Below are 16,589 nucleotides of genomic sequence, written 5' to 3' on the forward strand. Positions count from 1 at the left end.
CAGCCTCAGGGGCTCGGCAGCCTGAGGATCCATGCCCGTCGCCCCCCCCCCCCCCCCCCCCCGCGATGGCTCGGCCTCGGCATCTGCAGAGCCACGGCCCCCCACGACGCCGTCACGCGATGACCAGCACGTCGTCCGCCATGCCCTGCGTCAAGCTGTACGGGAGCCTCACTATGCCCAAAACCAAGTACGACAGGCGCATCACTTCTGCATGACAAGGACGGGGGCACTCCATCGACCATGCCACGAACAGTGGCCGGCTACAGGGCTCGAACACGCCACCTCTATTAATAAAGCGTTAGGTAGCAATATGTGTACGTCCCAGTTTCTCCCTTAGAGTATAAAAGTGAGGGATTGGGGCCATTTCTAGGGGGGAACGGGCAGAAAAGACGAACACACCGATAGAACTACACACTTCTACGCTGTTTGAGAACAACGTCTCAAACAGCCCGCACCACCCTCGCCGAGACCTGGGGCTAACCCCCTCTCTCACCTAGCTTGTAACCCCCTACTACGAGCACTCCGGTGCAAGGAATACAAGATCGATCTCTCAGACTGGACGTAGGGCCTCGATTGCCCGAACCAGTATAAACCTTGTGTCTCTTTGCATCACCATCCGGGATTAGGGGCACGCAGCACAAATTCACTCGTTGGTTGAGGGACCCCCGGTCCCGAAACACCGACAGAACTCATGCTAGCTTTCCATCACCTTAGTTAGGATTCATGCGTTTCTTTGGCGAGCGTTGTAGGCCACTCCCGTCCTATACTGTTTCGTTCGGTTTACCCTATATTCAGTTTGTTCAGTTTTTTTTAGTTAGAACAGTATTTTTCTTTCACAACATTTCAGTCGAAACAGTGCTTTCAGCTAAGATTCAGCAAACCGAACGGGGCCACTATATTTAACGTCGGTCAAGTTTTAAAGGCTCCACAGGTCTAAAATTAATTAATACCAGACCTCATCTTTTTTCCGCCGACATTAGCGCCATGTTCGATTGGACTTGTTTGACTTATAAGCCGTATTTTTTCAGTCAACGAACAATATTTTTCTCTCACACCAAATCAGCCAACAATATTTTCAACCATAGCTTATCAGCCAACAATATTTTCAGCCATGGCTTATCACCCAAACAAGCTCGAACAAACATGGCTTAGATCTCCTTTGAAAATTGGCCACTGCACACATGGCCGTACAGTGTGCACTGAGCCACTGACTGAAGAAAAGGCGTCGTCTTCTCGTCGATGCAAAACGATTTTCCTGCCAATTTCCTGAACTGTTCAAGTTGTGCTGCAGAAGAGAGAAGACCATCGCAGGCAACTCAACAACGGCTAAGCATGAATAAATTAGAATAACAATGATGTTGCATGTTGCATCTTGCAGCCGCCCAGGCACATTCAAGCGGTTCTGTTCTATCTGCACGAGGCTCTCCTCTGCCGTAGGCGCGCCAACCACATGCAAATATGCTCAACGAAGAACGAACTTCAACGGAACCACATGCAAATTTGTTTGGGAGGGCGTAAACGGTATGGATCTTTCTTGACCGTTAGGATGAGATAGCAATTCTAAACTTTTTTATGCCTATAAACATTTTTCTCAGATATCGAATATGGATATATATATGCATCGGATAACCAATCGGACGGATAATCCGGATTGGTAAGTCAGGTTATTAAATTTGGATAGTTCTATCAGATATCTTTTGGAATGGACAGCAAGCTAAAACAATTTCAGTCTAAAGGGAATAAACGAAGTATAGTTTTTCAGCATGTTCGTTGGTTGATTTCTAGGCTGATAAGTCCGACTGATGCTAATTTGTTATGAGAGAAAAATATTGTACCATGACTGATAAACCCTGCCTGAAACCAACAAGCTGATTTTTCCCCTAAAGAAGTATGAGCTTCACACGGCGTGTTTGGTTTGGAGAGAGACCCAAGTCATGCAGCATGGAATGGTCTAGCATGGATTCATCCGGTGATTTTTGGTGGAACCTCATGGTCCGTCTCGGTAGGCATATCCAAACGCCTGGGCTAGCTTCCATACCAGGATAGGATGATTCCGCATGGCCTCGTGATGCGTACCAAACATGTTGTAAAATATTACTTAAAGTAAATTCGGGAAATACACATGTCTAGTTAATGTATTTTTTTCTTTGCCAGAGATTTTTAAATTTAACCACAATTTGAGCCTATTGACTAAAATGTGTTATAGTGAATTTACAGTTTTTTGGTATTTTAATAAGTGTCTTTAAGAATTTAAAACATGCGATATATACATGAATGTTGCCTTTACTCAATATTTGAAGAAATATTTGTGATTGACATTGTTCAAATCCGGCTCAACCTACATTCGATACACATTTATTCGTGTTTTTAACCGAGACAAATTCATATTCGTTTTGGTATCCTATATTATTCATATCTTATTCCGATTTATAAAAAAAAATGAAAATAAAATCAGTGTAAGTTACATTCGTACACATTGGATCCGATTCAGGATGAGAGCAAGTACGCGGAAAGTGACCCGTCCGCAGACAAATTTTGCTCACACATCCTTCGATACGACCTGCGTGCGAGGGCGGAGAGAACAAAAGATGAAGCGAGAGACGCCAACTCAAGGGCGACGACGAATGGACCGCCACACACCAGTTACCAGTACACCTCCCTCGTGTTGCCGTTGCTCCCCACCTCCCCAGCCCTACTCGGTGACCCAGCCAGAGATCTCTGCCGCGGGGCCCGCCCGCCCCCTTCCGGACGCCGACGGGCAATGGCCGCCTCCCCACTATATAATCCCGCCTCCCCGTTTCCCAACCGGCCTCTAGCTACAGCAGCGCATTCACTCGCTCCTCCTCCGGCTGTCGTCGTTACCCAAGCAGACCACCTCGGCTCATCTCCGCGCCTCCTCCTCTGTCCAAGGCAGGAGGAAGCTTGGCGGCGGCGGCGTTGGGCAGCGGCGGCTGCTGCAATGGTGGACGTGGACCGACGGATGGCCGGCCTCAGCCTCACCCCGGCGGCGCACGCGGCGGGGCTGCGCCGCCTGTCCACGCGCGCCGCGGCGCGTCCTTCCTCCTCGGCGTCGGCGGCCTCCCCGCGGCAGCACGGGCTGCACTCCTTCGCTCCGCTGGCCGCCGCGGTGCTGGAGCACCTCCGGGCCTGCCCCGGGGTGGCCGCCGTGCTCCCGGGCCTCACGGAGCTGGAGCTGGCGCGCGCCGAGGCCGAGCTCGGGTTCGCGTTCCCGCCCGACCTCCGCGCCGTCCTCGCCGCGGGCCTCCCGTCGGGGCCCGGGTTCCCCGACTGGCGCTCCCGCTCCGGGCTCCGCTCAGCGTTCGACCTCCCCATCGCGGCGGCGTCGCTGCAGATCGCTCGCGGAGCGCTGTGGCCCCGGTGCTGGGGCGCGCGCCCCGCCGACCCGGACCGCGCGCTGCGGCTCGCGCGCTCCGCCATCCGACGCGCGCCGCTGCTCGTGCCGCTCTTCGACCGCTGCTTCCTGCCCTGCCGCCCCTGCCTCGCGGGCAACCCGGTGTTCTTCGTCACTGACGACCGCGTCCTCTGCGTCGGCCTCGACGTCCTCCACTTCTTCACCCGCGACGCCTGCTTCCAGCCGCTGGACCCGCGGGCGGCGCCGACACCGGTGGCGCCGCAGCAGCAGCACGCCGGCGAGGCTGCCGCGACAACGCCGTGCACGCGCCGCAGCCTCGACGCGGCGTGCGGCGGCAAGGCGCCGCGCTGGATCGACTTCTGGAGCGACGCGGCGTCCGACCGCCGCCGCCGCGACTCGTCCTCGTCGGAGGCGTCCACCGCGTCGTCGCGGTCCTCCGGGTGCGCGTCGCCGCCGCCGCCGGCCAGGCGGTCCAGGAACCCGCACTGGGTGGACAGCTACCTTGACCGGCTGGGCCACGTGCTGAGGAAGGGCGGGTGGAGGGACACGGAGGTGACGGAGATGGTCGAGGTGGCGGCCTCCGGGGGTGTGTTCGACGGCGAGGAGGCCGCCCCCGCCGCGGTGGACTCAGACGCGGTGCTCGACGCGCTCCTGCTCAAGGCCGACCGGTGCTCCGACTCGCTCCGGCGGGCCGGGTGGAGCTCCGAGGACGTGTCGGACGCGCTGGGGCTGGACCTCCGCCGTTGCAAGGAGCGGCCGCGCCCCGCCGTGCGGGTGCCGCCGGAGATCGCCGTCAAGGTCGAGCGGCTCGCGCAGTCGGTGGGGGCGCGCCCCTGACTGACTGACGGACTGACCTACCTCCCGCCGCCGTCACCGCAGCCGTGGCAGCATGGTCACATCAGCCCAGCCGCCGCTGGGAGGCACTTGCCACCGGACCGGTGGCTGCCATTTTCTTTTCTTAGATTAGAGAAAAGTTGCTCTTTTTCTTTACTTTTTCACTATACAAGAAAAAGAATACTTGTACTTTAATCAAGTAGTAAAAAACTGTACGAAAAGTTAACCCCACGATCATGTCCATGCGAGGATGTAATTAAATGCTTGGAAGTGAGTAGTAGGAGTACTACTAACGGCTACCTACATTGATTGACGTTGCAAGAAATGTCATGTATCCTCGTCGTAGGAGTATCTTCGTGATTCAGAGCCAACGGTACCGGAAAAAAGAGGTAAAAATACAGCAATGTCACAGTAATTAGCAGGAAATTTACACCAGATATTCGCGTTCTATGGGACGAGGAAGAAACCCGTGTGCCGGGACCGTACTCGGCTACTCGCAGAAGTAGTGGTTTTGTTTTTTCAATCTTTTGATCAGCAAACTGTACTTTTTGTCCATTCTTTGGGTGCCAAGGTGGATGCCGATGTCTCCCGCCAATCTAGATCTCATCTGCCGACTCATTTCCAGTAGCAAACGGTCAGATTCCAGCCTTCCAGGTATCGTGCTGCCGTACCAGTATAATTTTGTGTGAGATCTAGTACAAGTCTCCGCTCTTGCACGTACCCCGGACGTATTCTGTTCAGAGTCTATTCACCATTTCACCCGTCACGATTTGTGCTCATCTCATGATTTTACCGTCTTCTTTTCAACCCTTCGCTTTTGAAGCCATGAGTGAAATTGTTGGTGGGGTAATGCTCGTGCAGTCATGCATGCACTTCGGAAAAGAGCAGCCTTGTTCCAATGCCGTGCGGGCCGCGGAGGCAAAGCGAGCGAACGCACACGCGCGCGGCCGGCCGGCCGGCCTCGGGAGCCACGCCACGCGGTCGTATCCCTGCCCGGCGCCCGCCCTGCTCCTTCACTGCCGCTGCCGCCGCCGCCGCCGCATGTGCCTGTGCGGCGGCTGGCGGCTGGCGGCTGCGCGCGTGCAGGGCGCTAGGGCGCAGCGCGTTCCCACTGCGCTCGCCCTGCGCACTGCGCTAGCCTCCATGTCCTGTGAGCGCTGAGAGCGACAGGTTTGGGCGGCGTTGGGGAATACGGACTGCGGGTCTGCGGCCGGCGCGCCCCCTCGATTCAATGCGGCGGCGTGCGCGCTGCCCTGTGCCCTGTGCCCTGTGCCCTGTGCCGCGCGGCGTCGCGGAAAGCGGAGCCACGGCCTGTGGCGGAACAGCGACGCGTGACCGAGCCCCCGCGCGCTCTCCTCTCAGCCTCTCACGCGTGTGTCCGGCGTGCCGGTGGTCCTGGCGTCCTCCTGCGCCGGCCGTGGCTGCTCGTCGTCGTGTCGCGACCGTTGATTTGAAATGGTTGCCAAAAGACTAAAGCTGCCAACTTTGATGGAAGCAGGGGGGGACGGTGACATGCACGCAGCACGCTGGCTGGGGTTCCCAGTAGTACAGGTACAGTACTTCGCTGTGAGCATTGGTCGAACCTGGGAGAGGTTCTATGAATTTTGAACTCGGGAGGTGCGGTGCGGTAAAGCAGAGGTGCGGTGCGGAGGCGCAGCTTTCACTAGCGTTAGACTGGCCCGTTTGGATTGTTTTAGATTTTATTATTACTGTCTTTTTTATTTTTTACGGAGTGACTGATACAAAAAAAAAAAATTCCAACACACGAATTTTAAAGATCTCAGAATCTAGATGAGCCTAGACAATAGTGGACGCTGAATTCATAGAATCTCCGTCGAATCCGAATCCAAACGACACCTAAATTAACCCAGCTTGGTTTACGCCGCAACTTGGGATTAAAAGTAAAAGCAGCGTAGTAGTAATCTTTTAATCTGTCCCTTTTTACCGTGCCGATGCTCGACAAAGAGGCTGTTCGGCTGGTAGGTGGAATAGTGAATTTTAGATTATTTCGGATGGTTGAACAGTATTCTATGAGAGAAAATAAGCTGAAACAAACTTACAGCCGAACGCCTTCAAAGCTTACAGCCGTTCCTTCAAAGTATATTACAGCTACTCTTGTGGCTTCAACATCGTGTCCAGCGTCCCACTTCGTACTGTCCGCCACAACGGGAGTTTCTTACTCTTGCACACTATCCTTTATGCAAACGGTGCTGCTAATTTTCAAGTAAACAATTACCATGGTGAAAGAACAAGAGCAAGGGCGAGCGTGCTGCATGCGCAGCAAAACGGTGAAACAAAGAAAAGGATACCAGAGTGGTTAAAAAAGGATCGAGGAAGATACCAGAAAAGAAGATCCAAGGAATAATGATATACACTATATACACATTTTGTAACAACTAACAACATAGTCGACAAAAGGCACCTTGTAGCTCCCCGTGCCGGCGACTACAACCCTAGCTGCCACTGTCCCCTCCTCCCACTCCCACGGCCCTCGCTGTCACTAGAGGGAGCCGCCAGATGCTCGCGCTGCTCCCAAAGAAGAGGGGGGAGGTCCAATGAACCCGTTCGATGGTCGTGACTACGTGGGAGACGGCATGTGGTGAGTGGTGACTGAGCGGCCTGGCTTGGCTTCCTTGATTGTGGCTCCTATTCGGCATCATGGTGGCCGCTTGGGTAGTCTTGAAATTGAAAGCCAAAATAAAGATCCATAATGTCACAAGAAGAATGGAAGAAGAGGTGATATAACTTATTAAAGATCCAAGAGGCGCAATGCAAAGGATTAAACAAACAGGAGTAATTGGTCAATTAATCATGACTTAATAGAGATTAAAGAGTATCTAAATGGTGTTTTAGGGCAAAAAAAGATAACATGAATCCACAATAGATTGTACAAGGTGATTTAAAATTTAGATTTATAAGAGGGCTAAAGAATTGAACAATTTGTGAGAGAGTTAGATAGTGGTTTTGATGAGGAATGAAGCTCACCAAAAGGAAACTAAATGTTAGATTGATTTGCCATCGACAGAAATTGCACCCAGCCATTGTATAGGAGTAGGAGAAAAAAAGAAGAGAGCAAGACGACAATACCTTTAAGCCAAGAAAACAATCGACGATAGCTATAGATTTGTGTCAGATGCAATTGGCGCGCATAGATAAAGGGCTGATACAACCAGACAGAAACAAAACTATCTGTAAAAATTAATTTAAGTAAAAAAGAAAATAAAATAAAATGTCACAATAGAAAAATGCTAGCTATTAATGCTAGTAAGACTTTTGACCATGCTACGATTTGATCATCTAGTATAGAAAATATGAGAATTTCCAGTAGGAGCCCTCAAATTAAAGACCCTACTTTTGATTTGAGGAGAAAATATGAGCATCTCCGACAAGAACCCTCAAATTAAAGACCCTAGTTTTGATTTGGGGAGAAAATATGAGCATCTCCAACAGCAACCCTCAAATTAGGCTTTCTCTACTTTTAAGGATCAAATTTTTTTTTTGCATGTACTTAACAGGAAACTTCAAATAGGGCCCTCAAATTCGTTCTAGTGGACACTGATATATGGAACTCACTTGTGATTCGGCCATAGCCACCATCGTTCCAATCGATTGAGCTATGGAGGCGTGGGAGAGGCGGAGGAGCATCGGACAGAGCACGGGGAGGTCCAATCGATGACACAGGGAAGGGGGTTGCGGCGGGTCAAGTGCCTCGGCAGGATGAGAGGAGCTGCTAGGCCTCGTTGGGACAGGACGAGCGCCGATGAACTAGGAACGGGTGCCGGGGAGGGGAGCCACGCCTGGACGAGGGGCACATCTTCATTGGGGGAGTCGCGCATGAGGAGGGGAAGAGGACAACAACCCAAGAAATAGTGGGGACAAAAAAAGAAGACGTGCTGAGGCGCCAGAGTGAGTTGTTGCGGTTGTGGGAAAATATTCCGTGAAAAAAGTAGAGAGCTCCCCATACACTCTTGTAAGATGGAGGTAAGGAACAATTTAGGGACCTTCATAAAGTAGATAGTAGAGTTTTAGCTCTGTTAGTTTTTTTTTTCTCAAGCACCAAAAAGTATATTAGAGATCCTATTGGAGACGACATAGTTGTTCAACTCTATGAGTTCCTCAAATAACAACTAAAGCCATGCCTATACGAGGTAAATATGCACCGGACCTAATCCTTGCCGTTCGCAAGGATGTGCGAATCATCGTGTTATTGGCAGTATCATGCACGCATGATGCATCACGATGATTGTACGACGGATCGAAACAGGGTTCTGTTATAACCTCTCCATCCAAAAAAAATATAATTCTAATATAGTATCAACTTAAGTATCTTCTAATTAAATTTAACTAACTATATATAAGAACATCAATATTTATAATGTCAAAGTAATATTATTAGATTTTTCATAAGATATACGCACTTTCATAATACTCATTTGGTGTTGTCAATATTAACATTTTACAAATATATTTGGTCAGACTTCAAACACTTTAACTAAAAATACATTATTATTTTTTCTTTTTTTGCGCGTACAGAGGTAGTATAAACAAAGAACTTGCACGCTACCTTTCCGAAGACAAAATCTGGCTCATGTCCCGTCGCATTTCTCTGGTGAAAGAATACCGCTCGCTCGTGCTAGAGGTTGGGGTGCGACTTGGAGTCCATGGACCCTGGCATGTCACACCAAGAAACGTTTGCCGCAAACCCATGCACGCACATGGCTCATTCATTGCTGTAGTGACCAATGCAACGCCGATCAGACACACTCCAATGTCGAATCCAGACCAGATATATAAGAGCTCGCGAATTCGCGGTGCCACGGTTACTGGAACCTGCGTTGTTGATCCATTTTTTGTTAGAAAAAAGAGATAGATACGCAGGCACTACACTACACATAAGTAAACTCACCCTATATACACACGAACACACCGTACACCAAGATCACTTTTTTTTTCTTTCAAAAATCATACCGAGAACACTTTTAGCCGCTGCTGAAAGAATAATTATCGCTAATGCTGCAGTCAAAGCGTCCGTCCGCCTGGATGCTTGCTACCTGGGCCTGCGGACAAGCCTGCTGGCTGCTGGACGACTTCTACGGCTTCTACAAAAACTGGACGTTTCGACGACTTTCCCACTCCGCCTCGCTGTGTTCTCCACCGCTGCACCTGTGCTGCCCGCTTGCCACGGCCACCTCCAACGAGCGGGCGAGCCTCCATGCTGCCGCCGGGGTTTGGTCGCTCGCCGGTGCCGCTGACTAGCCAGGCCAACCTAGCAACAACCGCGTAGGCACCCAACGCAGCGTGTGTCCAGCGACTAGGAGAGGGGGCCGCCGCTGGCCAGGCCCAGGCCAAGCGCAGGCGCAGTTGGCCGCTACCAGGCCGCGCCACCATCCTCGCCCGTTGGCTGGCCGGAACCGGCCGTTCCCCGCTCCGTTATGTGTCGTACGCAAGAAGAATGTTAAAAAATGCATGTTGCAAGTATATGTTTTAAGCGTTTCAAATGTTTCAGAGTTATGTTGCAAGTATTTTAAACGGATGTTGCAAAAGTAGATCGAGATGTTTCATATGTTGCAATGGTTGTACACATATGTTGCAAGCGTTTGTTTTCAACATTTTATCTGTGTTTTAGACATATGTTGCAAGTGCATTTATCTAGATGTTGCATATGTTTTTACACATATGTTGCAATTGTTTTATCTGGTTGTTGCGTATGTTTGCAATGGTTTTTAAGTGTTTTGTAAGTGTTTCAGAAACATGTTTTAAGTGTTTCATTTGTCTTCAGACATATGTTGCATGTAGATGTTTGAAAAGTAGATCGGGTGTTGCATATGGGATATGCGTGGGAAACAGGACGGGGCGCGAGTGGTCCCCAAGCGCAGTCAGGCGGTGCGGGTGTGCGGGCAGAGGCATGCTAGCGTAAGCGTGGGTGTGGAGTGCGGCGCGCTCGGAAAACAGAGTGCAGCGCGGGTGTCCGTCCAAATATCCGGACGCTTAGCACCACTGAGTATTTATTCCAAGGTGGACACCGAAAACCTAACTCTTAGGACTTTATCACATGGTCCTACAGTACACGGGGCCGTCGATAGCTGAACCATACAGATCGGATCCCTTGGCAAATCCACCGTACGTCCGTGTGACGACCAAAGCTTCTTCTTTCGCGAGGACGGGCACGACCTGAGCGGAAAGGCACGCCCATCGCTCTCCGAGGCCGAGGTGGTGCGCGCATCGGTGCATGACTGCATGGCTATGGGCTCTGGTCCGTTTTCGTACCGCGGCGCACGAGCTCGCAGCAGTTTTAGCGTGGTTTGATGATGATGATGATCGATCCCCACGTGCTGGGCTTGGGGACGAGCGCGCGGTTTCTGGCGTCCTCGTGGTCGGCCGCAGCGCCCTCCGGCGCTCCCAGGTCCCCAGCTCAGCGCCGCACGGGGTTTGGAGGCCAGCCGGTGTGATGGTCGTCCATGTTACACATCGTTCCTTCTTGTTTTGGAGCGACGAGCTACTGATCACGCCTTCGAAGTAGTAGTAATCCATCATCCAGCCATCCATGTGATCGAAACGCAACTATGATTGGGATTAGTTGGAGCAATGCTACAAGATACGGCCAAAGCATGGTTTGGCAGGTGGCAGTGGTTTTCTTTGTCGGCGGCGCACACGCCACGCACGCTAGACGTAGAGCTAGCGATGGAATACATCGGGATAGCCACTCTCCGTTTGTTGGGACGTACGAACCATCGGCGTTCAGGACGACAGCACCCTCGACGACCTCGAGTAGTGTACAATAATCGATCCATGGGAAGCCGTAAACAAGCCGCCTCCTACATACTCGTTGGCCGCTGCGCGCGCGCTCGGGAGGGAGGGGCAGACTGGAGAGGGTCCCCGTGCATCTCCCCAGTGCGGTGCCTGCCTGCCCGCGCTCGCCGTGTTTCGAATCCGAGGTGAAACGCCCGCCAGCGCAGCCCCAAGCACCCCCGCGGCCGAATTTTTTATTTATCAGCCATTTTTTTTGAATTTTTTTCACAAATACACATGTACGATTTCAAAATCTGAATCCTTAGCTCGACGCCATCGTTGCTGGCGCCGAGGTCTTGGCCTCGACGCAGACGTGGCGCTGACTTGGCAGTCAGCTCGGCGCCGTGGTCTCTGGCGCCAAGCTCTGTATTACGTATGGGCCCACCCTTCATTTCTCTCTTCCTCTCTCTCTCTAACGCTCCCCGAACCACCGCTGCCGCCCCGCCGCCGTCGCCCACCCGCGCCACCGCGTCCACGCGTGCCCTCGCCCGCGCCACCGCGCCCACACATGCGGCCGTGCCGCTTCGTCGCGAGGAGCGCCGGTCGTCCCGCGCCCGCCGCGCACCGCCCCTCCAACCCCGCGCCGTCTCGTCCGTCCCGGCTCGCGAGGTCCGCCGCGCGCATAGGCGATCCCTCTGGTGACCCCGGCCGCGACACGGCCCGGATCCCAGCGTGCCGCGACCTCGCCGTCGATCCCGTCCTCCACGTCCGCGTCGCATCGTTGCCTTGACTTGGACAGGTAAAATTTTTGAATATGCAATGTAGGTACTTAGTTAGCTTGAATTGTAGTGCTACTTAGATTATTTGATAGTTTCTAGTAAATGACATGATGTAGGTAGTTGATTTAGTTAGTGAGATAGGTATAGTTAGATAAATATAGTTAGATAGCTAGTGACATAGGTACATAGATATAATTATTAGATAGCTAGTTGATTTTGTTAGTGAGATAAATATAGTTAGGTACATAGACATAGTTATTTAAGGTGTAGTTGGTTAGTATTTATTATAGAGGTACTATATAACAGCTACTTGGAACTAAACAGACTGTATTTTAATTTTTGTTTGAACTACTAGATGAATAATCTAGTGAGCATATATCATGGAGGCACCGTGGAAAGAGATTGCTATGGATATGTTGAGTTTGTTGAGATGCAAAGCGTACACGTGTTATTCAATGAGAAGCCATCGTTTAGTGAGTTGGTTGCAAGGGCTCAGGAGGAGCTACATTGCCATAGAGCTGATGATGATGATGGTATCGCAGTGGAGGGAGTACTTCACCTAGGTTCTCCCAACATCCTTAGGAAGATGATCACAATTGAGTGTGCAGACTAGTGGGATAACTATGTTAGATCGGCTATGAAGTGTCAGTTCAAAAGTTTGGATATGGTTGTGCGTCGGGTGTTAGTTGTTCTCATCCCTTGTGGGTTTTCTCCACCAATAGATCAGCAGACACACTTTGACCCTCCTGTCTCGGAACCTGATATAGATGTAGAGGTTGCACCTACGGTTCTCAATGCTCAATCTGCCCCCAATATGCTAATTGGAGATGCTTGTCATACTCATGATGTTGTGGCAGATCCTCCTCATGAGATCCCTTTGATACAGAATTATCTGAGTAAGTGTCTTATCCACATGGTTATTGGGAGCTTACCCCGTTCCTTACATCCATTTCTTCCATTCTTTCCTCATTTCTCTACTTATGTTGTAGAAGACATTCCTGATAATATGGATGTGCCCCCTGTTGCTGCGCAAGTGCACTATGAAGATGGATTCCGTGGCTCCAATAGTGTTGAAATTATGAATAATTCGGAGCCATATGAGATGGCAAGGGCTCTTGATTCTGATGATGATCGCCCTGTTGGAGAGCTGACAGAGAGTGATGTTGAGATGCTGAGGCGTATCTTTCTCGGCCGCCGTGATCCAAGAGTTCATGAGTTCAGTGATCTTGCTCATTCCGATCAGGCGTGTGCAGAAGGACGTGATGATGAGCTCCTAGAAGCTCCTGAGGCTGGTCCTAACATGGTAGTTGAGAATGGGAGGGTATTTAAGGACCCTCCCTGCATTGAAGAAGTGATTGCAGGCGTTTGCAATGATACGAAAGAGACCTTACAAGGTCTTGCATTCATATGCGGAGCACCATTACATAGTTGTGTATGACAAGGAACGCTGCCCATGGAGGGTTTGTGCAAGGAAGCAAAAGGTCACCGAAAGTGGAAGATCACAAAAGTTGTCAGGCCACATAATTGTGCTGACCATGTGGTAACACTGAAGCATCGACAGTTGATATCTATCTTCATTGTCAAGCGGTTGATGAGAATATTACAGGGAGAACCCAACATGAAGGTTAGGACAATTATCAGGACCGTTGAGGCGTTGTATGGAGGTTATGTGATAACTTATGGTAAAGCTTGGAGGGCTAAGCAGCGAGCGTAGAAGATGATATATGGGGACTTGGAGGATGGGTATGAGCAGCTGCCAGCACTTTTCAATGCAATCAAAGTGGTGAATCTAGGCATACATTATGAGTATATCCTAAAACCAAATGCATAGAAGGATGGGAGGCAGATATTCTTCCGTGCTTTCTGGTGCTTCCCTCAGTGTGTCGAGGCCTTTAGACACTGTTGTCCCGTCTTCTCTATTGATGGTACATTCTTGATTCATAAATACCATGACACACTTCTTATAGCCATATCCTGTGATGTAAACAACAAGTTGGTTCCTTTGGCATTTGCTTTAGTTGAGAAGGAGAACAATGACAGATGGGGATGGTTCTTGAGGCTACTCTGGATACATGTGGTTGGGCCTGGTAGGGAGGTTGGCGTCATATCTGATAGGCACTAGGGCATACTTAATGCTGTGCGAGAGCAGATAGAGGGGTATGCACCTTTGCACCTTTGTTGGTGTACTCGGCTCATTGCCGAGAATCTACTCCGAAATGATGGTGTGAAGGATAATTTTGATCTGTTCTAGGAGGATGCTCGACAGTTTGAGGACAAGTACTTTTAGAAAAAAATTGGAGCAGGTCAGAACCTCATCAAATGCTGAAGGTAGGCAATGGCTTACAGGTTACATGCCGGTGGACGGAGGTACGACTTTTAGTGCAGCAACATGGTGGAGTCATTCAATATGTTGCTATTGGTGATACGTGGTATGCCCATGAATGCAGTCGTTCAATTCACCTTCTACAAGCTTGTTGCCTGGTTCAACGATAGACACGCCCATGCATTGAAGTTGCGGAGTGATAGAGAGATATGGGCTCCGAAACCAAAGGCACACCTAGAGAAGGCAAATGAAAGGGCTAGCACACATGAGGTTACATGCTTTGATCACGCCACAGGGACTTATTAGGTTGAGCATAGGGGCGGTACAACATCCGACGGTGAGGTTCGAGAGTCGAGGATGCATGTGGTTATCCTCCAAAATTTCACATGCACTTGTGGTAAACCAAGGCAGTACCACTTTCTATGTTCCCTATTTGGTGGCAGCAGCTAGGCACCACAACTATAATATCGAGAGCAGGATACCTCACGGGTTCAGTGTCGACACGCTTGTGCACACATGGAGCCCCCGCTTTGTGCCTTTTCGGGACCCTGGAGAGTGGCCTCCATATGATGGACCAAAGTACATTACTGGATCCAGCTTACCATTGCAACAAGTGTGGATCAAGGAAGAGGACGAGGCATAGGATGGTTATGGATCAGATACCCTAGAAGAACGAGCTGTGGGAGAGGAACCCCAGTTTCTTACTGACCCCGAGCAGTATGAGTGCGGCAAGTGTGGTAGACTTGGCCATAATTCACGCAGTTGCCATTGACAGATTAGTGAGGTGCGACTATTGGATTGTTTTCATTATTTTATATTTGTCGTATTCATTTTATTAATTATGCATGTCTCAATTTATGCATGTAATTGTGTCAACTACTTGTACATTTCTAAGTTCATGTTTCATTGTATATTGAATTTGTAATTTATTGACTTTTTTTGTAGGATGGCAAAATTCCACCTGCTCGACCCTGACGTACGAGGCAACCCACCAAGGACATCTCATAGCGGTGGGCAGGTAATAATCTATATGTTTTATTCAAATTTTTGTGAGCGCTACATGTGTTCGTGAAGTAACAGGAGTCTATGTTTTATTCCATTTAGGACCTTCCGCTCCTTTGTCCTAGAACCCACAATGGGTTCTTGGACATGCAGTACGACGATAGGTACACACCTTTCCTGCAAAGAGATGGTCTGGACGACATCTCTTTTTAGGTTCATCGTGGGTTGCCTAAGTTCAACTTTGCGGCCATAATTGCGTTGGTTGACAGGTGTTATCTTCAATCATTGCCTCTATTCATGGCCATTTGTTCATGCGCTTGCCTTTTTGACATGTAATCTTGCTTTGTCTAAAATATAGGTGGTGGCTGGAGACTCACAGCTTCCACCTACCATTTGAGGAGATGACAGTCATGCTCCAGGACTATCAAAAGATGCTAGGCCTGACGATTCATGGCAACGCAGTCATCGGACAGTGTAGGTCAGAAGGCTGGAGAGCACGAGTAAGGTCTTCCTTAGGCGTGAGGTTGGCGAGCAAGGGGCTCACACTTCTAGAGTTCTAATCTCCTAGCTCCAGCAAGAGTTCACACAGTGCCACGAGGAGGCAGATGAGCAGACAGTTGGGTACTACTACACGGTGTGAATCCTACACATGTTTGCCTGCGTTCTCTTCCCCGACGCCATGGGTGACATCGCGTTGTGGATGTGGGTCCACTGTCTCAGTGACTAGGACCAGGCGGGTTAGTACAGCTGAGGCTCTGTAGTCTTGGGTTTTCTTTACCGATAGTTATGCGAGGGGTGTCGTCAGACTTCATCCACATCGTCACTTGGTGGATGTGTGTACCTTCTTGAGTTGTGGATGTGGGCTTGTCTACCAGTTGGCCATCCCGAGGTTTTGACTCGTCGTGAGTGGTTCCTAGGTCGGCCTCCATGTCGGTAGCCGACGTGGACGTACCTTTGGGACTAGGTTAGGGTTCCGCACGTGAGGTTACAGTGGGCGTACATTGAGTTCATGAACGAGCTAGACATGCTCATGGCGTACATTTAAAACCAGGGAACGAAAAAGACTTTCAAGCACTTACTGGCACATAAAACAACAACATGCTCGTTCAAGACCTGCATCTGTACTCTTGTCTCCCCCCTTGCCTCCTTCCTCGCCCTCTCCTCCTCTAACGTCCTTCGTCTCTCTAATCCTCATTTGTCAAGCCCAACATCGATCGGGTTACGAATACCGCGTTGTCTAGTAAACTCACGCATCTTGTGTTTTGTGATGTTTAACGAATAGGTTGGCCGTAGTTAGGTCCATATCCCCTCTTCTATGCAATTACTTGCCTTCCATTCAGTTCATCCAAGAACTTAACTTGACCATCATAACATTCCCACCTACATTTCCTAGTGCTCTGTTCAAACGAAAAATAATATCATATATGTCTTAGCAAAAGAAACAAAATACAATTTCATGTTTACCACAAAAATAATCAACCTCATCATAATCAACTATATGGCCCCAATAATGACCTATTCCAAGCTCCGAAGGGACTAGACCGTAGTT

General features: G+C 50.2%; 1 protein-coding gene and 1 pseudogene across 1 annotated transcript; one reads left to right on the top strand and one right to left on the bottom strand.

Annotated features, from left to right (window-relative positions):
* The first annotated feature begins 2,666 nt into the window (after positions 1-2,666).
* On the top strand, positions 2,667-4,428 carry LOC136473191 (uncharacterized). Its single transcript, XM_066470868.1, has one exon. The coding sequence runs from the start codon at positions 2,762-2,764 to the stop codon at positions 4,208-4,210; it is 1,449 nt and encodes a 482-aa protein (XP_066326965.1). The 5' UTR covers positions 2,667-2,761; the 3' UTR covers positions 4,211-4,428.
* A 2,175-nt stretch (positions 4,429-6,603) lies between these two features.
* On the bottom strand, positions 6,604-10,438 carry LOC136469693 (uncharacterized; annotated as a pseudogene).
* Positions 10,439-16,589: the final 6,151 nt, after the last annotated feature.

This window comes from Miscanthus floridulus, chromosome 8, assembly GCF_019320115.1.
Source record: "Miscanthus floridulus cultivar M001 chromosome 8, ASM1932011v1, whole genome shotgun sequence".
NCBI classification, from domain to species: domain Eukaryota; kingdom Viridiplantae; phylum Streptophyta; class Magnoliopsida; order Poales; family Poaceae; genus Miscanthus; species Miscanthus floridulus.